This window comes from Urocitellus parryii, chromosome 9 (genome assembly GCF_045843805.1).
Source record: "Urocitellus parryii isolate mUroPar1 chromosome 9, mUroPar1.hap1, whole genome shotgun sequence".
NCBI lineage: Eukaryota > Metazoa > Chordata > Mammalia > Rodentia > Sciuridae > Urocitellus > Urocitellus parryii.
Genome location: NC_135539.1, coordinates 111,822,598 through 111,848,671, shown reverse-complemented (window position 1 = coordinate 111,848,671; position 26,074 = coordinate 111,822,598). Strand labels below are relative to the sequence as shown.

The 26,074-nt window shown below is 39.7% G+C and overlaps 2 protein-coding genes across 4 annotated transcripts in view; one reads left to right on the top strand and one right to left on the bottom strand.

Moving 5' to 3' along the window:
• Positions 1–333: 333 nt before the first annotated feature.
• On the bottom strand, positions 334–16,240 carry Fam72a (family with sequence similarity 72 member A). 2 transcript variants are annotated; one of them, XM_026387467.1, is made up of 4 exons: positions 16,089–16,240; positions 13,478–13,555; positions 10,697–10,821; positions 334–428 (listed from the first exon to the last, which is right to left on the bottom strand). In XM_026387467.1, the coding sequence occupies exons 1-4, from the start codon at positions 16,238–16,240 to the stop codon at positions 334–336; spliced, it is 450 nt and encodes a 149-aa protein (XP_026243252.1). The 2 variants fall into 2 exon arrangements, with proteins under 2 accessions (XP_026243252.1, XP_026243253.1); XM_026387468.1 differs by having other exon boundaries at positions 16,203–16,240.
• A 1,479-nt stretch (positions 16,241–17,719) lies between these two features.
• Srgap2 (SLIT-ROBO Rho GTPase activating protein 2) overlaps positions 17,720–26,074 on the top strand; it is a 240,927-nt gene continuing 232,572 nt past the window's right edge. For both annotated transcript variants that reach the window (XM_026387464.2, XM_026387465.2), the window contains exons 1-2: positions 17,720–17,806; positions 19,567–20,167. In XM_026387464.2, coding sequence (XP_026243249.1) covers positions 20,101–20,167 — 67 coding nt within the window. In that variant the 5' untranslated portion in view covers positions 17,720–17,806; positions 19,567–20,100. The remainder of the gene's footprint in view (positions 17,807–19,566; positions 20,168–26,074) is intronic.

Here is a 26,074-nt window from a genome sequence, read left to right as displayed (position 1 = left end):
AAAACTTCTTTAGATCGGGAGGTAGCTGAGTGACATGTAAAAAGAATATTTTATCTGAAATTAAGAATACACTTATACCAGACAGAAGTAGTAGAAGAGAGGAAGAAGTAAAAGTAGAAGAAAAGAATAACTTCATTGGCTTAAATTAAACTGAGGTAATTAATTTGAGACAGCGAATAAATAAATCAACAAATGCCCCTTTTTGTTTTAAAAGAGAAGAAAGAAAGGGAGGAAGAGAGAAAATCAGTAGTAAATCCTCACTACAGTTTTAAAGTTGATCCATTAACATATTTTAAATATGAAAAAAATATTACACATATGTCATAATTCCATTCATCGAATACACTCCTCTGCTGAGATATCTAACACATCTTCATCTGTACTCTCTTCTATCTCTGGCAAATTGCCCCAAAGCAGGAAGTTTACACCTGAAAATAGAAGGCCATAAAATTTTTTAGTGCTCACTAATATTATATGCAGAACATGATTTATGAAACTTTATATGTTAACATGCTTAGATAAACCAGTGTTAGCAATAAATAGCTATTAAAGCACACACTACAAATAAAATTGTCTTATATTATCCATCTAGGATATAAATATTCTTCAATCCCTTTTAAGCAAAAACTTGAATTTTAGAATCTTAAAATTCAAAAGAATTTTGAATTCTAGCTATATTATGCCATACCACTTTATACTGATAATTTTCTAATCTATTTTAATGATTTTTAAGAGCAGAAATCTTGTGCTTCTTTTACAATAAGTTCCTCTTTGGAGGGTACAGGGAAAAGTCCTGAAGAAGTCTCCTTTATCTCTTCTATAAGCATAGCAGTAGCTAGTGCCATTTTACTGACTTAAAAAAAAATAGGCAACATTTTTGGATCCAGTTATATGAACCGCAATCCTTGAAGTAGGTGGGCTTTAGTTTAGAGGCAGTAAGGCAGAGCTGTAAACTTTAGAACCAGGTTTCAATAGTCAAACTAATCAACAAAAGAACAATCTAAGATCTTATTTCAAAAGAATGGATTTGAGATTGAAGAATCTAGCACAGTATATAGGACAAGACCAAGCATATTAAGGATAATGAGAAGGTTTTTTTACCAGGGCATGTACCATATTATAGCTTCAAAGTACTAAATTGAAGAGGTGGGGGAAAATGACCTCTAGGAGAGCCAATGAAGTTCCATGAGAAAAGCAAATCTCAAACTGTCAAGTTGCAAGTGTGAACACAAGGAAGATCCAACATCTGGGGACACCCACTCTACACAGAGACAGTGGCCACATGGTAGAATGGAATGAAGTTTTGGTTTGAATTGAGCTCCCAACTCTACCAGTACCCTAAGAATGGTTTTACTATTTTTACAACAAATGTATACAATCATAAAAAATATATATTATTGTTTTGTGTACCTAAAATTTTTATAGAAAGGTATTTTTCTGTATATTTTTCTAACTTGTTTTTATCATTCATTGTATTTCTGAGGTTTTCCTGTTTGATATGTATAGATTTAGCTCCTTTAACCTCTATAGAGTATTCCATGATGTGAATTAAAAAAAAATGTTTCAAATATAGCCTACCACTCATCCCTTCTTTTTGTTGCCCATTTTGCACATGTACCCAAGGCAACATATACAAAGATAGGTATTTATATTGATGAAAAAGTGAAAAAAAATAAATAAACTGCCTGTCTGAAAGAGATACTGGAATCTAATCAGGTAAGAAATTAGCATGTAATTGAAGCAAGTGGGTACACTGATGTCAACCATGTTATTTTTGCATTTATTTTGTGTTTGAATTTCTTATTATTTTAAAAAAAACACCCCTCCATCCACCTTTATCCCTAAGAATGAATGGTATTCTGGTTCTGGTAGTATGACATTTAAAGAACTGACAGGATTGCAAGGAATTGCAAGACAAAATCTAAGTGAAAATTAGCCATAAAGATAAAGTGGAGAGCTGAAGCCACTTTGCCCTTGGGAACATTTGCCTAATTTCTAGGGAAGCTGGGCTGAGATTTTCCAAGCCTCTTTGGGAAAATTCTGGGAAATCAAATCTGTGAAGCTAGCCTGAAGTATGTGAAGAGACCTAGAATTCCAGGTCTCTCCTGGAATTGTTTTTAGTCTAAACATTTTAGAATTTTATAAAACTTGTGTATGTATTCCTTTGATGTTATTGTTTCAGGTGATTCAAGGACAGTTCCAATGCCATTAGAAATCCTCTTTTATACCAAACATCTAGAAAATCTTTCTTTAAAATCACAATATTAGTGTTACAAAGGAGAAGTTTGATATTCTTGGAGTCAATACTCAGAGCCATGAAGCAGCTCAGCACAACTGGTTCAAAAGAGAAAAAATAAACTTAGAGATTGAATCTGACAGAAGTGCCACCTTCCTTTCTCTGTTAAGAAGGGAGGAAGGAAATCCTGTGATACATCTGTTTCTCATGGATTAGATTCAGTGTGAATGAAAGAATGCTGGGCTTTTATCTTTGAAAAATTGACCAATATTAAAAGTAAATCAAAATTGAAAAATCTCCACCCTGTGTTTTGAATCCTGTGAAGCAGGAAAAACAATATCAAAGCAGAGACGTCCTGTAACATGTCCCATGAGCAACACAAATATATAAAGAAAATACTAAATTAGAAACCTATATCCTATTTAGGGGAGTTAAGAGAAGTCCTTGCTAGAAAATGGCCTTCTTAACACATAGAGTCTTAAGACTGCCAATTGCTGAATTAAGAGCTATAGTTGAGTCCCAACTGATTTGGAAAAAAAAAAAAAAAAGTCAGTGTATTAAAAACCCAAGCATAAACTGCTTCTGGGGATACTGCAGGATGGTTGCACATAGTTGCACCCATTATGACAATATAGCTTGCAATTCATGATCTTTTGGTCTATGAGGGGAAATAATTTATATTTTAAAAAGAAAATACATCTGGTAGGTGCCGAGGTTGCAGGTGCCACTACCACCGCTGCTGCGGAGGCCAGACTTTGTTGCCTCGATTACCTTCAAGGCTACTTCTGAAGTTACCTCCATGGTCTCTGCTGCTGAACCAGAAATCAACTGCCACCTGCACCACTACCCCATTGGTGCTGCCTCTGATTCCGCTGCTGCCAGCATGAGGTTGCCTGGAGGTCTTCTTTTTGGGTGTTGCTGCCACAGAAGACACTGTTGGCTCAGATGCAACTAAAGCCGACACTGCTGTTGACCCCAGAGATGGCCTGCTGTCCCAACAGTTGCAACTGCATGTGCCCCTGCAGCTGCGCTGCCTGCTGCCAACAACCACTGCCAATACCGCTGCTACCCCAGCCTAGAGGACTGTTTCTGGGGATATTCCAGGTTGGTTGCACCCATTAAGGGACACCAGCCAGGGCCTGGGGCCCAGATGCCAGCAGGTTTACCACCACATGAGCCTCTGTCTGGGGACTCCTGCAGGGACTTGCAGGTCCAGTGTGGGGGTGCCTGTGGATTTGGAGGAGCCTGGGGTCTTTCTGCGGGGCGTGCTGGTGGCTGTTATCTTGCTGCTGCATCTCAGGATTGCTCCTTTGCATGAGTGTATCCCTGGTGGTCTCTCTGCAAGTAGGAGCAGCATTGAGATCTTGGGACTGCAGCCTGGCCCAGCCTGAGGTATCTGAAGCCCAGATTGGTGGGATAAAGAAATGGGTTTGTGAGGGCTGATCTGGGTTCGGTGATCCCAAGAGACATCAGAGACAGGGCTGAGAAACTGTTGAACGCTGACAGAGACAGTTCAACATTCCAGCAAGATTTATTTTATTTTATTTTTCGGTTTGCTAATCTCTCTGCCATATTTGGAACAGGATGTTTTTTATGCATCAGTGTGTGGAGGACAATCATATATGAATGGTGTTTTGCATTTTTATTGTATTTGTGTGTCTTTAATTTTTTCTCTTTGTTTATATTCTTCCCCTCTCTTGTCTGTTTTCTTTCCAACGTTGCTCCAACAACAGTCAATCTCTGTCATCTCCTCTTCCACCCTTCCTGTGAATTTTTACTTCTAGTTTCTCTCTTCCTCCCTTGCAAATATCGCATACTGTACTACCTCTGTTGTCTCATCCACCATTTGAAATTCTAAACCGTTTTAACAAATTTTCTGATTGTATTATAGATAATTATTGAACTCATCATTTTGGTTTAATACGAGAAGCAGCAGACACCTTAGTGGGAGCTGTTAAGATTAAGGCTAAAAAAAAAAAAAAAAAAATTAAGGCTATATATTGTTTACACTGGGTGCTGTTGATACTGGTCTTACTAGTAAAGGCGAAGTGCTGGAAACCTTCAGGGACACCATAGGTTTATAGGGTAGAATTTATCCTGACTTAGATCCATACTTTTTTGTAGTTGTAGATGGACAGCATGCCTTTATTTTATTTGTGTATTTTTTATGTGGTGCTGAGGATCAAACCAAGTGCCTCCTCGCCCAAGGCAAGCACTCTGCCACTGAGCTACAGCCCTAGAACTGTAGATCCATACTTCTAGATGGGAAAACACACTAACAACATGAAAAAACAAGGGAATAAAGTGCCCCAAACAAACCAAGATGCTTCAGCAACAGAAACCACTCATAACACAGTAGAAAAAAATGTCCAAGAAGGAGTTCAGATAGTACATAGTTAAATTGATGTGTGAAGTAAAGAATAGTATAAGGAGTGAAATCAAAGAAAAAATATAGGAAATGAAAGACCACTTCAATAAAGAGAGATTGTGGGAAAAAAAGCAGAAATCTTCAAAATGAAGGAATCAGTAAACAAAGTTATAAATTCAATAGAAAGCATCAGGAACAGATTAGACCACTTGGAAGACAGAATGTCAGACAATGAAGACAAAATATAATCTTGAAAGTAGAGTTGACCATGCAGAGAAGATGGTACGAAACCATGAACAGAACATCCAAGAATTACGAGATAATATGAAAAGACCAAATTTAAGAGTTATCAGAATAGATGATGGAGCAGAGATACAAACCAAAGGAATGCACAATCTTTTCAATGATAAAATAGCAGAAAATTTCCCAAACCTAAAGAATAGAATGGAAAGTCAAACACAAGAGTACAAATGTACAAAATTACAAAAAAACCCACACCTAGACACATTATAATGAGAATGACTAACAACAGAATAAAGATAAAATCTTAAAGGCTATGAGAAGGGAAAGAAAATCAAATTACGTATAGATTTCAATTGATTTCTCAACCCAGACCCTAGCTTTGAGGAATAATATATTATTCCTAGCTTTGAGGAATGATATATTTCAAGCTCTGAAAGAAAATGGATGCCAATCAAGAATTTTATATCCAGCAAAAGTAAGTTTCAGATTTGAAGATTAAATTTTAAAAATCCATGATAAACAAAAATGAAAAGAATTCACAACTAGAAAACCTACATTACAGAGCATTCAAAACAGAATATTCCATGAAGATGAAGTGAAAACCAGCAAAGAGAGGATCTACACTAAATCAAAAACCAGAAATATATCAAAATGACAGGGAATACAAATCATATCTCAATAATAACCTTGAATGTTAACAACCTAAACTTATCAATCAAAAGACATTAATTGAAAAATTGGATTAAAAAGCAAGACCCAATAATATGCTGCCTTCAAGTGATTCACCTTACGGGCAGACATCCACAGGCTGATGGGAAAAAACCTATCACTCATATGTATTGGGTAAATAAGCAGGGGTTTCCATTCTCAGATAAAATAGACTTCAAACCAAAGTTAATCAGAAGAGACTAAGAAGGACATTTCATACTTCTTAAGGGAAGTATATATAAGCAGGATATAAAAATTATAAATATTTATGCCCCAAACAATGGAGTACCTATGTACATCAAACAAATCCTTCTTGATTTTAAGAGTCAATTAGACCACAATACAATAATACTGGGTGACTTTAGCACATCTCTCTCACTACTGGACAGATCTTCTAAACAAAAACTAAACAAGGAAACTATAGAACTAAATAATACAATCAATAATTTATACTTAACAGACATATATAGAATATTTCATCCATCAATAAGCAAATATACTTTCTTCTCAGCCTCACATGGCTCCTTCTCTAAAATAGACAATATCTTATGCCACAAAGCAACTCTTAGTAAATACAAAAAAAAAAAAAAAAAAAAACCCAGAGATAATACCTTACATTCTATCAGACCACAATGGAATGAAATTAGAAATCAATGATAAAATAAAAAATACAAGCTACTGTAACAAATGGAGACTAAATAATACACAATTAAATGATGAGTGGATAGTAGAAGAAATGAAGGATGAAATAAAAAAAATTCTTAGAGGTAAATAAGAACACTGATACAACAAATCAAAATCTCTGGGACACTATGAAGGTAGCACTAAGAGGAGAGTTTATTGCATTGAGTGTATTTATTAAAAGAATAAAAAGTCAACAAATAAATGACCTAACACTATGTGTCTAAGCCCTAGAAAAAGAACAAATCAACAGCAAAAGCAGTAGAAGACAGGAAATAATTAAAATCAGAGCTAAAATCAATGAAATCGAAACAAAAGAAGCTATGAAAAAAAATTGACAAAAAAGTTGGTTCTTTGAAAAAAATAAATAAAATAGATAAACCCCTGGCCATGCTAACAAAGAGAAAAAGAGAGAACACTCAAATTACTAAAATACAAGATGAAGAAGGAAATATCAAAACAGACATATCTGAAATACAGATGATAATTAGAAACTATTTTGAAAATTTATACTCTAATAATAGAAAATAGAAAATATTGAAGACATTGACAAATTTCTAGAGTCATATGACCTACCCAAACTGAATGAGGTCATAATGATTTAAACAGATCAATTTCAAGTAATGAAATAGAAAATGCAATCAAAAGCCTACCAACCAAGAAAAGCCCAGGACCAGATGGATTCTCAGCCGAGTTCTACAACTTTCAAAGAAGAATTAACACCAATACTCCTTAAAGTATTCCATGAAATAGAAAAGGAAGGAACCCTTCCAAACTCATTCTATGATCACCCTGATACCAAAACCAGAGAAAGACACATCAAGGAAACAAAACTTCAGACCAATATTCCTGAAGAACATAGATGCAAAAATTCTCAATAAAATTTTGGCAAGTGCAAAAATATATTAAAAAGATAGCATACCATGATCCAAGTGGAGTTTATCCCAGGATGCAGGGTTGGTTCAACATTCAGAAATCAATAAACGTAATTCATCATATTAATAGACTTAAAAACAAAAATCATAATGATCATCTCAATAGATGCAGAAAAAGCATTTGACAAAATACAGCACACATTCATGTTCAAAACACTAGAAAAACTAGGGATGGTAGGAACATACCTCAACATTGTAAAAGCTACATATTCTAAGCCCTAGGCCAGCATCATTCTAAATGGAGAAAAATTGAAAGTATTTCCTCTAAAAACTGGAATAAGACAAGGATGTCCTCTTTTACCACTTCTATTCAACATCATCCTTGAAACTCTAGCCAGAGCAATTAGATAAAAGAAAAAAATTAAAGGGATACAAATAGGTAAAGAAGAACTCAAACTATCACTATTTGCTGATGACATGATTCTATATCTAGAAGATCCAAAAAATTCCACCAGAGAACTTTTAGAACTAATAAATGAATTCAGCAAAGTAGCAGGATATAAAAGCAACACCCATAAATCAAATGCATTCCTATACATCAGTGATGAAGCCACTGGAAGAGAAATTAGAAAACTACCCCTCACGATAGCCTCAAACAAAACAAAACAAAACAAAACAAAACAAAAAACAACAACAACCTGGGAATCAATCTAACAAAAGAGGTGAAAGTCCTCTACAATAAAAACTACAGAACACTAAAGAAAGAAATTGAAGAAAACCTCAGAAGATGGAAAGATCTCTTATGTTCTGGATAGGCAGAATTAATATTGTCAAAATGGCCATATTACCCAAAAGCATTATACAGATTTAATGCATTCTATTAAAATCCCAATGACATTCTTCATTCAAATAGAAAAAGCAATCATTAAATTTATTTGGAAAAATAAGAGACCCAGAATAGCTAAAGCAATCCTTAGAAAAGTGAAGCAGGAGGCATCACAATACCTTACTTTAAACTATACTACAGAGCTATAATAACAAAAATGGCATGGTATTGGCACCAATATAGACCAATGGTACAGAATAGAGGACACAGAGACAAACCCATATAAATAACAGTTATGTCATACTAGACAAAGGTGCCAAAAACATTCACTGGAGAAAAGATAGCCTATTCAACAAATGGTGCTGGCAAAACTGGAAATCCATATGTAGCAAAATGAAATTAAACCTCTATTTCTCACCCTGTACAAAATTCAACTCAAAGTAGATCAAAGACTTAGGCACTAGAACAGAGACCCTACACCTAATAGAAGAAAAAATAGGCCCAAATCTTCACCATGTCAGCCTAGGAGCTGACTTCCTTAACCAGACTCCTAAAGTGCAAGAAATAAAATTAAGAATCAATAAATGGCATGGATTCAAATTAAAAAGTTTCTTCTCAGCAAAGGAAACAATTAATAACGTGAGGATAGCCTACAGACTGGGAGAAAATCTTTATCACAGGCATTAATCTCTAGGATATATAAAGAACTCAAAAACTTACCACTAAAAAAATAAATAGCTTAATCAATAAAAGGGCTAAAGAATTGAACAGACATTTCACAGAAGAAATACAATCAATCAACAAATATATGAAAAAGTATTCAACATCTCTAGCAATTAGAGAAATGCAAATCAAAACTACACGAAGATTTCATCTCGTTCCTGTCATAATGGCAATCATCAAGAATACAGGAAATAATAAATGTTGGTGAGGATGTGGGAAAAAAGGTACACTCATACATTGCTGGTGGGACTGCAAATTGGTGCAACATCTATGGAAAGCAATTTGGAGATTCTTTAGAAAACTGGGATTGGAACTACCATTTGACCCAGCTATCCCTCCTGGGTTTATACCCAAAGAACTTAAAATCAGCATACTGTAGTGATGCAGCCACATCAATGTCTATAGCAGCTCAATTCACAGTAGCTAAACTATGGAACCAACCTATGTATCCCTCAGTAGATGAATGGATAAAGAAAATGTAGTATATATACTCAATGGAATATTACTCAGCTTTAAAGAAGAGTGAAATTATGGCATTTGCCAGTAAATGGATGGAGTTGGAGAACATCATGCTAAGCAAAATAAGCCAATCTCACAAAACCAAAAGCCAAATATTTTCTCTAATATGTGGATGCTAATTCACAATAAGGTGGGGGGCACTAGAGAAAAATAGCATTACCTTAGATTAGGTAGAGGGAAGTGATGGGAGAGGAGGGGAGGGGATGTGGGGATAGGAAAGACAATAGAATAAAATAGATAAAACAGACATTATTACTGTATGCATATATGTGACTGCATGACCAATATGATTCTGCAACATGTACACTCAGAAAAATGAAACATTATATCCCATCTATTTATGATATATCAAAGTGCATAAATGCATTCTACTGTCATAAATAACTAATTAAAACAAAGAAAAAGTTAATTAAAAATAGAAAAAAATATATATCTTATGTTCCAAAGAAGACTAAACTATACATTGAGAACCCGGAGCATTTTAGTGTCAAATTAGAATGTCAAGTTCCTTAATGTCAACTTGGTTTGTTATATAAATAGATATTAGACATTGAGAACATGATTTCTGTAACAAAATGAATGACTCTGGACAATATAAAAAGGATCATATGATTACCTTAAGAATTGGTAGTAAATCAGGGCTGAGGATATAGCTCTGATGTATACAAACATAATTTTGTTGGTATATAACCATACCCATCTATAAATGTACTAAATGCCATGGAACTATACATATTAAAGATGTGTTAAAACAGCAAACTTTATATTTTGTACATTATCACAATAATAAAGTACAAGATGGGTGTGATGGCAAAAAAATAAAAGAATGGATAGTATATTTTCTTACTAAAATAATTAAAAAACACTTTGATGTTAAATATTTCCATTGACTAAAATTTTATCATAACTTAGTAATATAGATGTCAGAATGTCTATTTTTATCCTGAAGAATCACCAAATACAGAGATTGCCTAGTCCTCCTTCTCCATCCACACTGCTCCAAATCTCCTTTACACACACACACACACACACATACACACACACACACAATTGATTGTTTAATCTAAAATCAAAAATTCTCTGGAGCCAGAATGTTTCAAGGTTGTAGTTTAGAGCAATTAAAATATTACTTTAAAAAGACCATGAAATCAAGCCAAGTTGGAAGTTCTTACATACAATGATAAACATAGAAATGGCAATAAATTTTGACCTAGAGTCTTTATAAATGAATGTCTAAGGGAAAATGATTAAAATTTCACTAACTGGGGCTGGGGCTGGGGCTGAGTAGTAGAGCGCTCACCTGGCATGTGCAGGGCGCTGCGTTTGATCCTCAGCACCACATAAAAACGAATAAATAAAATAAAGGTATATTTTTAAAAAAGTTAAAAAAAATTTCACTAACAGATCCAATCCAGTCATGAAGGTCTCGGAGGAATTCAGAAATGATCTATTGGGAGTCGTTCTCAGTTTACTGATAGAGAAATGTTCCAGAGACACCTAAGTTAATTGTTTCTTACCAGTGGAGTCAAGTCTGTTTATACCATAAACTGCCTGGCTGTGAAACATCCAGAAGTGTCCGTTGTTGCAGGAAAGAAGGCAGGAATTACATGGAACAATCACATGATAACCTACAATGTTCCCACTAAAAACAAAAGTAAATGTTATTAGATACCATGTAATATCTGGTCCATAGAAGCATTTTTATGTGCTAATGTAAATAGACCATATAATTTAGATCCCCATTTCTTCCAAATTACCGGCTACTGGTAGGATCTTTGGGATTGGAATTAACTCTAATAATGACTGCAGTACTATTATCAAGTGGGAAAATAGCCTGCAAGTTAAGTGAAAATTTCTTTGCTAGTGTAATTTTTCCTTCAGAAGCTAGTTTCTGGATGTGATTTGTTCTGTAAAGTACAAATACAAGGTTGTGATTTGTTCTGTAAAGTACCCATATTGATGTATAGCAATATAGACAGAATATATTAAATATGCTCAGATCTGTGGGTAAAGTTTTTTGCTGTCCTCAGGACCATGGCAAATTGGGTTCTTCTATGTTCTAGTTCCATGCCAGCACCTAAAAACTGTTTCAACAGATGGAGGAGTAGGAAGACAGCATGAGTCCCTGAAAACCAAACACAAGATGGTCGCTCTAATTTTAGTTTCATTTTTTTTGAAGGAATTCAGAAATAAAGCAAACCCTCAGCCTCTAGAGAAAGTTGGAAAAAGTTTTTACTGTCTTCAGTATTATTCAGCTGATTATAAGTACCTCACTCTTTCTCACACACTCAATTTTTAAAAAACTACTTAGTCACATACTAGAGCAGACCAATAGGGAATGTTTGAGTTAGTACTTAAAATAACTGTTTCTGCCTTGAATTGTAAAAATTCTTCTAGAGCTTGGTGTCATCCTGTGAGATGTGGGAGTAAGTCACTTTCGCTAGACCCTTAAAAAATACCATTAAAGTACCAGTCTACTTAAAATATGTTCTCTGATCATCACTTGCTTACAAGCAAACAAATGAAAACAAAAACCTTTCTTGGACCAGGGCTGACAATTGTTTGTAAGACTATATTGCCAGAGTAAATCTATGGCTTTATTCTATTCATTTATCCATTCATTCATTCATTCACTCAAATAATGTTTTTTGAGCACCTGTTATATGCCAGGTATTGTTCTATACTAGGAATCCAGTTCTATACTAAGTTCTTAATCTCACGGAACTAACGTACTAGCGAGACTATATCAGATCATTTTTCTCCGTTGTTAAAAACCCCTTCAATGACTTCCTGTAGGCCAAAAGAAAAGAAAAAAAACAATCATACCAAGGTCAAGATCTGTGCTGTCTGAAACAATAGCCCCATGTGGCTATTGAGCACTTGAAATGTGGCTGGCCTAAACTGAAATGTGCTATAAGGGTAAACTGTATACCAGATTTCAAAGACTAAGAACAAAAAATAGAATGTATAATGTCTCATTAATAATTTGTGGTTTATAGTTGCAATAATATCTTAGATATGTTGGATTAATTAAAATATATATATTTAAATAATGATGTATATTTAAGTTAAAATTAACTTCACTTGTTTAATTTTTAAAAATATTACTAGAGAAATTTAAATACATATATGACTTTAGTATTTCTACTGGACAACACTGCTCGAGATTATCTATGTTCTTTAACCTGTTTATACTGTTCTCCCCCCATGCTTGCATCTCAGTCATACTGACCATCATCTTTTTATTCCTTTAGCATGTTAAGCTTCTTCTTGCCATGGGCTCTTTGCATTTGCTATTCCCTCTGTCTAGAACATTCTTCCCCTGTCTCTTTCTCATTCTTCAGGACTCAATTCCAATGTGACATCTTTATGAGATGGCTTCCCTGACCATGATATCTAAAGTAACTCACCTACTTTCCCAACTTATATTATTTTCTATCACTTCTTCTTCTTATTTACTCTGAAGTACTTCCCATCATGTTAAAAATATTATTCATTTAAATACCATAATGATTGATCATCTTCCCACTAGTATAGAATGAACACAGGCTAGTGACTCTCTCAATTACTATTGTGTTTCCAGTCCCTATAATAATGTTAGGCACTCAATATAATTATTGTTTGAAAGAACAAATTCAGAGAGTCATTAGCATATAGCAGTTTGCTTATTTAAATTATTAGGATTATAATTTGTAATTCAAGCCCAATTAAAATGAGAAAACCTCAATTTTTCTTTATAATAGGAATAATAACACAAATCTGTCTACCTCAAAATATAAGTAGTAGCTATCTTTTATGTTTTATTTATAGTTTATCAAGCCTTTTAACATTCATAATTCATTTTATCTTCACAACAACTTTATAGGGTTAATATAGAAGACATTTAAGTTTCTATCTCAATAATATAGAAATTAAGTAAGAAAACAGGGGTTCAGAGATTTAGAGGTTTAAGTAATTTACAAAAGATCATATAGAGAGTAAAGGTAGGGCAAGAGCTCAAATATGACTTTTATGACTATAATTCCCAGTATTTCCCTCTAAACTACATTGTCTTATTTTGGAAAAACAAACAAAGCAAATACTTGTGAGTGCACTTTGAAAAAAATTACAAAATCATATACCAATGTGAAGTATCACAGACTCTTTTAAAAAATAGATCTAAGTAACAAATGGTGTTTCAATGGCTCATTGCATGGGTTATATCAGTGTTCGTTGCAGTCCACTGAACCTTTCTCTGTGCTTTGCTGTCAACATCCATCTTCCAAACTTAGACTATCTAGAATAGTGCCACAAATTACCATTTTAAACACGCGATGTCCTTAAGTTTACATTTGCAGATTTCGGTGAAATAGCATCGTCCAATGAAGTCCACTGCACTGGGGAATGAAAAAGTTTATAGTCAAATATGCTTTAAAAAACTTTGTGGAAAAAAATTGACCATATGAATTTTTAAGTATATAGTTCAAAATGTTAAATATAGTGACATTGTTGTGCAACAGAGTCTCCGGATCTTTTTCATCTTGCAAAATTGAAGCACTAAACTTATTATACAATAGCTCCTCATTTTCCTTCCCCTCATTTCTTGACCACTACCATTCTGTTATCTTTTTGCATAAATTCAACTACTTTAGATACTTCTTATAAGTGGAATCATAGAGTATTTGTCTTTTGTGACTGATTTACTTCACTTACTAAGGTAATGTCCTCACAGTTCATCCATTTTGCAACAAGTGACAGGATTTCCTTCCTTTCAAAGCTGAATAATATGCTATTGTGTATATATATATATATATATATATATATATATATATATATGTGTGTGTGTGTGTGTGTGTGTGTGTGTGTATTCATACATACATACATACATGTATAATTTGGTTTATCCTTTCATTAGTTGAATCAATGGACATTTGGGTTGTTACTAATGTGAATAATGCTATTATGAACAGGACTGTGCTGCAAATACCTCTTCAAGATCCTGCTTTGAATTCTTTCAGGTATGATACTCAGAAGTAGAACTACTGGATCATATTGTAGTACTTCTTTTTTTTTGAGGGGGGGAGGGATACCAGGGATTGAATTCAGGGGCACGCCACCACTGAGCCACATCCCCAGCCCTATTTTGTATTTTATTTAGAGACAGGGTCTCACTGAGTTTCTTAGTGCCTCATTTTTTGCTGAGGCTGGCTTTGAATTTGCAATCCTCCTGCCTCAGCCTCCCAAGAGACTGGGATTATAGGCGTGTGTCACAGCACCTGGCTTCATATGGTAATTCTATGTTTAATTTTTTAAGGAACCACCATGCTGTTTTCCATATCAGATGTACAATTTTTCATTCCCACAGTATGCAAGTGTTCTAATTCCTATACATTCTCATAGCAAATGTACTTTTAATTGCAATTTAGCACAAATTTCATAAACCCAAAGAACCAAGACTCTAAGGTAGAATTATAATATATTTTGTAAGAGTTAGTTAATATTTGTAAGCTCATTATAAACATCTGGCAAAGCTTCTATTTAAAAATCTTACACGTTCATTGATTTACTCATTTCTCAGCACATTAACCCATCACTTATTATAACTCTGTCAAAGAAGAATAAACAATAGAAAAGATCTGATTCTATTGTAGTATAGTCTAACCTTCAATAATTCACCTGAGTCCTCCTATTACTTATCATAGTTATTGAAAAGCTATAAAGGTTAATATTTAAAAATTGTAACTATGTGCTACTAAAAAGAAAAAACACTAGACAATAATTTCTTCTTTTTTGCAGCACACAGGTGCACACACAGACTCTTTTAAAAAATAGATCTAAGTAACAAATGGTGTTTCAAAATATTAATCCATTTATCTCTGAAATAAATGAGTTCTTGGCTTTGCAGTTAAGTGTGATTATACTTAAACAATTCAGGGAAATTTGGCTGAGCACTTGTTTACAGAAGAGCCTGTAGCTTTATTTGGGTATATTTAAAAACTTTAAAAGTTTGTCATTATCATGAACTTTTTAAAAAGAATTAGGGCTATTAGCCTGCTTTCTCCCAAGTCTGTAACCAAAGATTTGAAGAATAGCTATCTATTAATATTTTTAAATAATTACTTTCATCTTAATAAAAAGTTTCAATAAATAATAATCATCTTGGAAATCATGTAGGGCACATATATATTGATCATGGAAAGAAAAAAATTCTTTTAGAGCTAGATAAAGGTATATTTGAGTCAAGTAAATGGCTATTTTACCATATAGGAAGGAAATTTTAAGGACTCTTCACTCAAAAGTGGGAAACCGCTGAAATCTAATTTTAAAAGTGTTCAATTATGCAAACAATAATATCCAAAATAGGCTTTATGGGAAATAAAAATAATTTTAAGACTAAGTCTCCACGTTTCTCACATAAAAATCTAGGTGTCTCTCACTAGGGGAAGAGGAGAGAGAGATTTGAGAAAAGAATATTGGGGAGTTGACTCAGTATGCCAGTTGCAAATAATAGTGAAACTGGAAAAATATGAACTGGAAAAACATGAACACCTATGTGACTTCTTTTCTCCAACAGTACTTAAAATCTTGCTGAATTTATTTTGAGTCTAGGTCAAAATTTCTTACGAAATTGTTTCAGTAAGATAGGAAGGTTATGCAGGGCCTTGAGCCAGGGATCCAACTTAAGAGAGATGCGCAGCCACGTGACCTTAATTGAACTAGAAGCATTACATCAGGACTGACCACTTTGGCTAAACCACAGACTTTGTCCAGACAGTCTGCCCACTTAGATATATTCCAAAGGGATCATCAGACGTTTGGGAGTGGCTGGAACATCAAATGATAACCTCCTAGTTGACTCCCAGAGATCCAAGCCATACACTTTCCCCATTTAGTTAAAGACTACCGTTGCCCGCCACTAGCTTGACTTACTTGGTAGGAGGGATGTCTGTAGAGAAAAGGTCTATGTCAGTATCAGCCAGCAAAACAGCCTTCATGCCCCTAGAGCTGAGCACTTGTTTACAGAATTTGCAACACAGGATGGACACGCATCGGTCCTTGAAACTACAACTGCTTGTAGACATAGCGTCCCACGAAGGATGAGGTGCGGGGTTTTGAAAAAGGAAATAAGAGCAATAGCCTTCCTACTTTGAGCCCCTTAGTCTAAAGACCAAGTCACGAGTTCTTATAAGTCCTAAAATTGGGAAGGAAAAGAGTCCTTTCCTGTTTTCCCAGTGGAAGGATAGAAGAAATATTTATTGATTGGGAATGGGGTGGGGGCAACAATTTGGCTTCCTTTTAACTTTCGGAGAAGGGAGAGGCGTTAGAGGTGGGGAGGAGGTGAGTGGGGTTTGCAGGGAAACTTTGTCATCAGCTTTCCCTTTGTGCGGTCTGCGAGGATCCTCTCCTCTTTAGCCCCCGCCCCTTCAGCAATTCCCTCAGGCTTCTCCAGCAGTCTCTTTTATTTAAAGCTTCTCTCTAACCACGTCCCTCTCCCAGCCTAAGCCACTCCTGCGGAGCTCTCCACTTCCTCCCTCTGCCCTCACGCCACCTCTTCCTAGGATTCAGAACTCTTCAGCTTTTCCACCGGGAGGACCCTGGCTCTCCTCAATCCTCCGTTCTTCCGCGACTCTCAGCACTGCTTGGCCGCAAGCTCGGCTCCCAGCACCCCCGGCCCTCAGCGTGCTCGCGCTCGCGCCGTCTCTCGAGTCCTCCCTCCCTCAGTTCTCCCTCGCGGTCCCCTCAGGTGTCTCCCACAGCGGCTGCTCCTGAGTGAGCCGTGGTGCTGGTGAAGTGGAGCAGGGGTCGCTTTTTAGGTTCTTTCGGAGCTGTAGTCTGTCACCGAACACGTCGTTTTTTGCTCCTTCTTCCGCTTTTTCCGGCTGTCAGTTTGAATTGCCAGCGCGTCGCACCGATTGGGAGAAGTAGAGTTCGCCCAAGTCGCGCATTGGCAGCTCTCGGGCCTTCCTCTGATGAGAGCTCAATGGCTTGGAGACCGTACGCCCCGCCCCAGTAACGGTGCCGAGATCAGATAGGCTTTCTGGTTGGCCAAGCTTGGCTCCGCCTCCCATCTCATTGGTGGATTTCGGGAGGTTCGGGCCAACCCTCCTCCCGCCCTGGTGGAGTGGCAAGGCACGCCCCTTTACGTTTTTTATTGGAAGATGTTCTACAGTCCCCTCCTACTTCTGCTCTCTATTGGCTAAAATTCCCCGCCAACGCCCCTCCTCCCTACCCCAGTCCAATTGGTCATGGCTTTTCTCAAGAGTTTGTGTTTGGCAGTCGGTTCCATTTTAATACCGCCCATCATTTCTACTTTAGGGTTCGACAGCCCCGGGAGGAGCTTACTCTGGGACCACGCCTCAGCAGTGAGTGTTAGTCACACCTCCAAGTTTCGTAGGCTCCTCCCCATGTCCCTGGTCTTGAGATCAGCTATTCTTATTGGCTGGATGCCCCATCGGTCGATAGAAAGCGGGCGGTGATTGGTAAAGGGGTGGGTTCAGCTTCCCGGCGGGGTCCTGCGGAGTTGGCGGAGGCTCCTCAGGGGACTGGGGGGCCGATCTGCGTAGAAGCGGGTGGTGGGGTAGAGAGGGGAGGAGAGCTCCGAGTGGGAAGTGGAGCCAGGGGCCCGAGACCCGTCGCGTCAGAGCCAGGTAAAGGCTCCTTCCCTCTCCTCCTCCTTCCCTACTTCCAGGCTTGATCACTGACCGAACAAACCCGGGCTGGGGCGGGAAGGAGAGGGCGCGGATGCTGATCGCGGCATCGCCTTGGCTGTGCGGCGCGCCTGGAATCCCTCAGCCCGCCCCCCCCTCGCCCCCGACCCTCTCCAAATCTCCCAGTACAGCCCATAATACTTCTCAGGACTGCATGTCTCTCCGCCCATCACCACACTGCCTGAAATTCTGTCCTGGCTTACTTATCGGAGCGCAGTCTGCATCCAGCCCCCTCCCCTTTTCTTCATCACACCGGCAGCCTGGGTCCACGTTGGGGCAGCCGTCATTGGCGTAGCCGGTGACCATCGGCTGGCCTGTTCCCCTGTCTCCTAGCTCTGGCAGAAAGCCCAGGTCACGGACCAGGACTCAGAAGGATGGGTGTTCCACACAGCTTCCGGGGCTCTTTCCTGGTCCTACCCTCCTAGCCCACTCCGAAGGGCTCCTCTTCACCCACTCCGGTTCCCAGGCCCGCTTCTCGGTACCAGAGTTGCTAACATCCTTGTACTTCACGTAACATCCCAGCCCACCAAAGTCTCCCAACTGACCCTCACCCCCAAGACCATCCTCTCCTAGCCCTCTCCCGGCTTTCCAAACGTATGCAGCTCTAGTTGTCTCCGGGCTCCCGTCCAGCCTCAGGACCCCACCTCACAACTGCTTCCTCGCTTCCTGCCAGCCTGAACCACGCCGCCTCTACTCCTTCTCTGCCTCTCTCAGTGCGGCTCTTCCTAAGGCCCCGGGAAGTGGAAGATACTCGCGGAACCTCCTCCTGGCGCCCAGAGGGAGGGAAGGGGCGGCCAAGGAGGGAGGGTCCCCGCTGCGGCGAGACAGGGAACCAGACGCCGGCCTCCGCGCTCCCGCCTGTTTCCCTCCAGCCTCCCGGGCCTTGGCTTAGGAGGTATCTCCTCCAGCACCTCCTCGCAAAGATCTCTCCCCACCCCCAGACTGGGATTGGGTGCGGTATCTGGGATTCCTGGGTTTGGGTGACAAAAAATGTTGGGGATGGCATTAAAGTCACTCTCGTCCCTGGTTTTGGGGGAGGCAACGGCTGCCTTCCGTCCCCCATCCCCCGGTTTTCCCGGTTCCGACTCTCGCCTCTAACCGGTTTCCTGCTTCTGCCGACCACATTGTTTTCCTGGATATGTCCCGTGCGGAGCAGGCTTTTTCCTGCAGATCCCCCCACCCCCCCAACATTTTGCTGCCAAGAGAAGCTAGTAACCAAAAACAAAACAACTGGGAGGAGGGGCGGGAAGGGAAGAAAAGTTGTGCCCGGGTGGCTTGTCCCTCTCCGGCTTTGATCCCTTTTGATGTCCAGGGAGGTGCTCCAGCCAGGGGTCAGGGGCCGAGTCGCGGGTAGGGCCAGAGGCCCCCCTTGGGTTGGCGGCTGCCCAGTGCTGGCGGAGCTCGGGAAACCGCCGAGGTGCCGCAGTCCCCGCCCGGGGCTCCGCGTTCCCGCCGCAGTCCCCGCCCGGAGCCCGCGCAGGCGGCTGCTCCAAAGTGTTTTCTTTCAGCCTTAAAACAAAATCCGGAGGGAGCTTCCTTCCTCCCCACCTCTCTGGGCCGGGCTCTGCTGGCCAGGCAGCGTTTGGCCGAGATGAATGGGCCAAGGCCAGGCTCGGAGCGACATCCCCAACCCCACCCCCGCTGCGATTAGGGTCTGCTCTTGGGTTGATCGCCCCCTCCCCCTTTTCCTGCATTTACAGGCAAGTGAACCGGAGCAAACGACTTCCGATCCAGTCCGCGCTGCTGCGGCTCCCGTTTGGGATTTGATTTGCAGCATCTTTGAGCCTGTACGACAAAAAACCGCGAAGCACGCCCAGCCCTCCCCCGGCACCCCGATACAAACCCACTCCCTCCCAGGGACATAGCTGGGCGCGTCCACACCCCCGCACCCCCACACCATGTTGTGCGGAAGGACTTCCACTCCCCGCCTGTGTCGTTGATGTCAGACCCCAGGCCAGGCTGCGGGCGCTGCCGTTCTCCAGGCTAATGCTGAAGCTGCGGCTCGGGCTTTAGCACAGGAACCAGTCGCCACTGTACTCGGCCCCAGCACCCACCGTCTGCATGTGCCCGCCGTAGCCGCCTGCTCAGCCCGCGCTCCCCGGAGCGCTGGAGACCACCGCGGGGGGCCCCTTCTGCCCTTGGGAGAATCGGTCTTGGAGGTATTGATTTTTTGGTTGGATTTTTCTCCTGGATCTATCAATTCACAATTCGAATTTGGAAGAAAGAAGGAAAACATGACGTCTCCAGCCAAATTCAAAAAGGATAAGGAGATCATAGCAGAGTACGATACTCAGGTCAAAGGTAAGGGCTTTGAAAAATGGCATAATGCATGTGCTCTATGGACTGGTGAGGCATGCATTTCCACCCTGATTTGCAGGCTGTTCATTTCTTTGGGTGGAGCAGGTGGGGGCAGGCTGACCCCAGAGGTGGTTTCATAGATGGGTCCAAGCCTCCTGAGGATGGGTAGTGCCAGGGGCCACAGGCACTGGTAAGGAACTGGAGTGGGCTTTAGGAGTGCCTTTGTGGGTCTGGCCATTATTTTGGCAGTCTTTTCCCCCAAGCTTGGACAGGGTGGGGGGAGGGGCAGGAGGTTCATGGAGAGAAAAAGGTGGCAATTCGGCACTCACCTCCCCCGTCTGGGTCGGGTTTCCTTGAAGGACAAGTGAAATCTGACAGGTGTTTGGACATTTAATTCAGAGGTTGAAGGGGAGTCCTGACAGAAATGCAACCTTGGGAAGGTGTACCATTTGGAGAGCCCTGGGAGAGGCGGGGTTTTTTCTAATGCCCTATATTAAAGCCTGAGATTTGTAATGGTACCCTGTACAAAAGTGCCTAACGTAGTGGGTGCACCTTGTACCTGCTCCATCCCTGGTCACCCTGCATACAGTTAGAGATCAGAGGACAAAAAGAATAAGGCCATCCACACCCGGTCTCCACCCTTACCTAAACCTGAATAGAGTTGGGGTGTTAGGGTTTCAGGGTGGTGCTGATTCTTGAAAATGGGGAGACATAATTTTTAAGCCCTTCTGTGTAGTTGACCTGTGCTCCAGAATATATGCTTTCGAAGCCCCATTTCCCTCTCTGCAAAAATGTGAAGGGTAAAGCAAAATGTGGACCTGGAGAAACCAAGTGACCTGTCTCTTCATCTACTGCACCACTGCCTGACTTGGCTGGTCCATCAGAGCCCCTACCCAGATAGCCTTTTCTTAACCAGCACATTTCCCTTAGGAGGGGTTCCTGCCTGTGTAAGATATCTAGCATGTGTTTGTGCAAGGCACTGGCTCTTCCTGACCAGTCCCTAGAAGAACCATGCCACTTCAGCCCATTGAGACCCTAGCTGGGGAGTGGGAGAATTGGGTGGCCTTGAATGTTACACCACATGGTTGGAGCTCTGGGTTTTCCTTTGTTTCAGAGTACAGAGGGAGGGGCCCCTCCTTCTTTCCCTGCACTAATGCAAGGAGACCTTTCCTATCACAGAGGACTTGGGAAGGGCCATGTCTCCCCTCTAATGATTGCCTGGGGTGGGGGTAGAGGTAGAGTGTGTAATGGGCAGCTGCCTTATCTCTTGGAAGGTTGGAAGGTAGTTTGAAGTCCCCATTGTGTCTGCAGGATCTTTTGTATGTCATCAGTTTGGTCAATGCTGAAGTGCCCTAAGGGACCTTCTATCCACTTGGCTGCAAATATTGGTAGGTTTATTACAGAGATGGGGGAGTTGACTGATTGATAGCTTCAGTTGGGCTGGGATTGAGAGAGGTGTGGTTGTGAGTTATAATTGAGGTCTTGGCCTCTTGTCACTGTTCATAATCTGGGCCTGTTTTTGTAAACAATAGGCCACTGGCCTCTGTCCTGTTCAGATGCACTTCATTCTGCTCTTGGAATCCCCCCTGCAGTTTTAGCCACATATGTTATTTTTTTTTCCTCTTTTTTCTTTTAATACATCCTATTCTTAACTGTTGCCATAGGGAGTGTTAATAACTTTGACTTTCCCAGATTTCTCTCCAGAAGCACACCATTTGACTAAGGTGCAAAGTGATTTTACATGCTTATTTTTTGGAAGGTTCAAGGCGATAGGTGTTAATAGAACATGCCAATTTCTTATTGGTAAAGGATTTCTCACGAGTGTCTCAAAATTAAGCACTTGGTATATTTACAAACATTGCTCATTGAGATGATGTAATGCAGTCAGCTATTTGGGGTTTCTCTTCAACCTTGCCACAAGCAGGAGACTGTTTATGCTTTGCTCCAATATTTTTCTATTGACACTATTCAGGGTCATAGAATTTTATAGGTGATTGAGCATTGATATCTTCCTCAGATAAGGTACCCGGTGAATGCTTAGGGAACTGATCTGAATGGTTTAATTCCTTCTTTTATAGCTGAGGAGAGAATGGAGAACAGAAGAGGCTTGTCCAAGGTCACCTAGTAAGGTGGTAGGAGATCTGAGCTAGAAACAGGTTTGCTGATTTCCAATTCCCTATTCCGTGTCTGTACTATGAAACATTATCTAATCAGGGTGGGGAAAAAAAATTCTGAAGGAGCCAAAATATGCCAGTGAATAACAGTGATAATGATAATACTTTACATTTTGGGTGCTCACTATGTTTCATCCTGTCTGAAGTGCTTTACATGAAATGGTCTTGTTTAATCCTTACATCAGTCCAGGAAGTGGATATTATGGTCATCTTCCATTCAACACATGAGGAAACAGAGGCTCAGAAAGGATAATAGGCCCTTCCAAGGTCACACTGCTGGACTGTAGCTTTAATCATGAGCTATTTATTGAGTGCCTATTATGTGTTCCAGGGGAAGCCTATATAGCAGTGAAGAAGGAAGAATCCCAACTATAATGGGGCATACATTCTAGAACCTGTATTCTGGAAGAGCAAAGAATTTTTAGACAAAGAATCTGGATTCAGGGTTGACTCTGCCTCTTCCTATCTGGAAGCCCTTCTACCAGAATTATGGGTTTTAGCTCTATGTGTTCTGTGGGGCTCACATGCTGCCACCCTTATTTCTCTTATAGATGCCAAGATAAAAAAAAAGAAATTTGCTGTAACAGCAAAGCAGTTTGGATTGGTGCTTAAGAGCACAGGTTTGAATCAAAGGGGTCAGGGTTTAAATTTCCATTCTGCCACTCATTGTATGATTTGTCTGAGCCTCAGTTTCTTAATTTGGAAAGTAGGCAAAATGATAGGTATTTCCTAAGAGAGTTGTGGGCAGTCAGTGAGATGGTGTGTATTGATCACTTAGCACAGTATCTGGCCTGTGTTAGTGTTCAAGGGTTGTGTATCCTTCCCCTCTTCAGTAAGCCTTCCTTGCTGACTTGGGCTGGTTGGTAAGCCTGCATGTTGTATTCATTCTCAAAGCACCAGTCGTTAAATAATAGGCAACGAATCTAGAAATGAAACTTGAATTCTAAATTCATCTAGTAGTAACAGAAGACATTTCAAACTTGTAGACATGAGTTTCCTTTTTTTTTGCAAAATGAACAGGTAAACTGTCTAAGTGTTGGCTACTTGTTGTTCTGTATGTCCCTGCCCAGAGTCCTTGGTCTGCTGTTCAGTGAGGGATGGTTTGAATCAAGTAGTCTCTAAATGGACTTCGTGGGACTTTCTGTCTTGTGGTTTTTGCCTCCCCTGAAACCACCTGCTTTCATGTGTCCTGAAGAACTCTGAGTCTGTAGCCCCAGTGCCACCTTAGTGTGGTTTTATGAGGGGTACTTGCGTCCCTGATCAGCCTGCCATGTAGCTTATTAAAAACCATCATTGTTTCTGGTTTGTGGGTGTTCAGATTCCTTTGAAAGTTCATGCCTCTCAATGTGAGACTGGAAAGCACTAATATAGTCTTTCCACATAGCTTTTCCAGTTTACAAAGCATTTTCATATACATTAATCTCTGAATATACTTGAAAACTCTGGTCAGAGTCATGGTCATAATCTGGTGCCTTTAGCCTGTATCCTTTTAGCTTCTTTGCTGGTACTTATCAACAAAAGGTGAGGCATAGTACCAGACATCCTAGACTCTGTATTTGAATGAATTCACATCACTGCCTACAGTTCCAGGTATTATCCTTCCTTATTCAAGGTCCTTACTCCATACCTTGAGTTTTTGCAGTCTCTTAGAAAGCTTGAGATCAACAGTTAATGCAAAGATTCCAGGAGGAATAGTCTCTGTGGCACTGTGTGCTAAGCAGTCAGCTTCTCTCTCTCTCAATATCTTAGAACAGTGTGTGTGCAACACAGAACTGAGAAGTGAGTTTTTGTAATTTCCATCTGGAGCATTTTGATAGAAAAAGCACAGGCCTTTGCCTGGAACAGTTTAACCCTTTCAAGACCCTTTGGGAGGTGGAGATGAAATTTCAGACTCTAGTCATGTTGTGTGTGCACATATGCTTGGAAATGCTGATTGCTCCTATTTAACAAGCTTGTTCCCCAGGGAGGTCTGAGCAGTTCCTCACTCATGCCAGCAAAGGTCTTCTCCCGAAGCTTCTTTCCTCCCAGCCCCTGCCTCCCACTCCCCATGGGAGCTTTAAATATAATCAGTTTATGAAAAGCTGCACTAAAACATCTTGGAATCCCCATGCAGTTGCTATCATCCTCCTGTGAGATGGCTGAGGGCTCTTCTTCCCTTGTGCAGGGAACATAGAGACTCTATAGTGAGGTGAACTCCTGCAAAAAAAGGAAGCTCTGAGCAAAATACAAGCGTTGCATCTCAGAGTAGCAAGACCCCAGAGAAGGTGGTAGGCTGGGATCTAGGGTATGCAGTGGGCTGTGCAAAGTAGTAATGGTTGGAAACCGTGTTCAGGGTAGTCCTTAGCTTTGCCAATTTCTGGTGTTCTTTGGGAAATGGGAACAGAAATTTCCGTCATCGGGTAGTTACGGCCTCATCTGTCTTGTGCCATACAGGTTTGAAAGCTTAAACAAGCCCTGATCATTTCTTTGCTATCAAGTTCACAGACAGTGCGACCTGGTCCTGATGTATAGCCAGGTCTATCCCCTTTTAACATCAACTGGGGTTCAGACTCTGACTCTTAAAATTCTTGCGTCCGCTCTAGATAAACTGAGCTGTCCAGTGGCTCCTGTAGAGTTCTCTTTCTAGATAAAGGTTTTCTTCATGAGCATCATACTTCCTTCACACATGCTAGACCTCTGAGGACTACATTTGGAAAATGCTGTCACATTCAGGGGAAAAGTAATCAATATGTAGGTTTCTACTAGCCATAAAATTCAAGAGTACAGTTTTAATCTGGTGTCAGAATTGACCTTTCAGGGAATCTAGGGAAGTTACTTCAGCAGAGATTTGATCTAAAAATAAATAATGATAGCTCTTAAAAAGTTGTTTTCAAAAATGACAAAATAATACCTTTCAGAATAATGTACAGGAACTCACTTTTCTCTTTTTCTTTTTAATTGTGGTAAGATATACATAAGATTTACCATCTTAGATATTCTGAATTGTACAGTTCAGTGACATTAAGTACAGTGACATTATTGTGCAACCATTATCACCATCCACAGAACTCTTTTCATCTTGCAAAATAGAAAGTGTACCTACTAAACAAGAACTTCTCTTCCTCCTGCCTTCACACCCTGGCAACCACCATTCTACTTTCTGAGGTAGTTCAGATAAATACTGTGCTGTGTAATATGACGTCCTTGAGGCTCATTCAAATTGTTGGTATATTAGGATTTTTTCCTTTTTAAGGCTGAATATTATTCTTTTGTGTGTATATACCACATTTTGTTTATCCAATCTTTAGTTGATGGACACTTGAGTTGCTTCCAGTACTTATTCTTACTATTCGTATGAACATAGGTGTATTTCTATTTTTCAAAAATGTTCTTTGTACTAACATTTTATAAGCCTGTATATACATTTCTATATAACTATCCTGAAAATATTTCAGAGTTAGGTTTTAATATATGCATTCATATTTTCATATTATGAATATCTACTTATGTTCATGAGCATTGTGTATTACTAACATTATTGTTAATAATATAGTCATGCCTTTTAATAATTTCATGACTAATCTTTTACTGTAGTTTTAGTAACTTTATTGACATTTAATAAAAGTACATGTTTAAGGATACAATTTGATAACCTTTCACATATAGTATACACCTAGGAAACCATCACATCAAGATAGTGAAATAACCATTACTCCTAAATGTTTCTTCATTATAATGTAGTGCTAATAAATGAGTA

Bases quoted from the DNA above. Each gene is read 5' to 3' on its own strand.
- Fam72a (XM_026387467.1), bottom strand. From the start codon at position 16,240: ATGTCTACAAGCAGTTGTAGTTTCAAGGACCGATGCGTGTCCATCCTG. The intron at 13,556-16,088 runs GTAAGTCAAGCT...TTCATTCCCCAG, and splicing joins ACAGACATCCCTCCTACCAA to TGCAGTGGACTTCATTGGAC. The intron at 10,822-13,477 runs GTAATTTGTGGC...TTTTGTTTTTAG, and splicing joins GACATCGCGTGTTTAAAATG to TGGGAACATTGTAGGTTATC.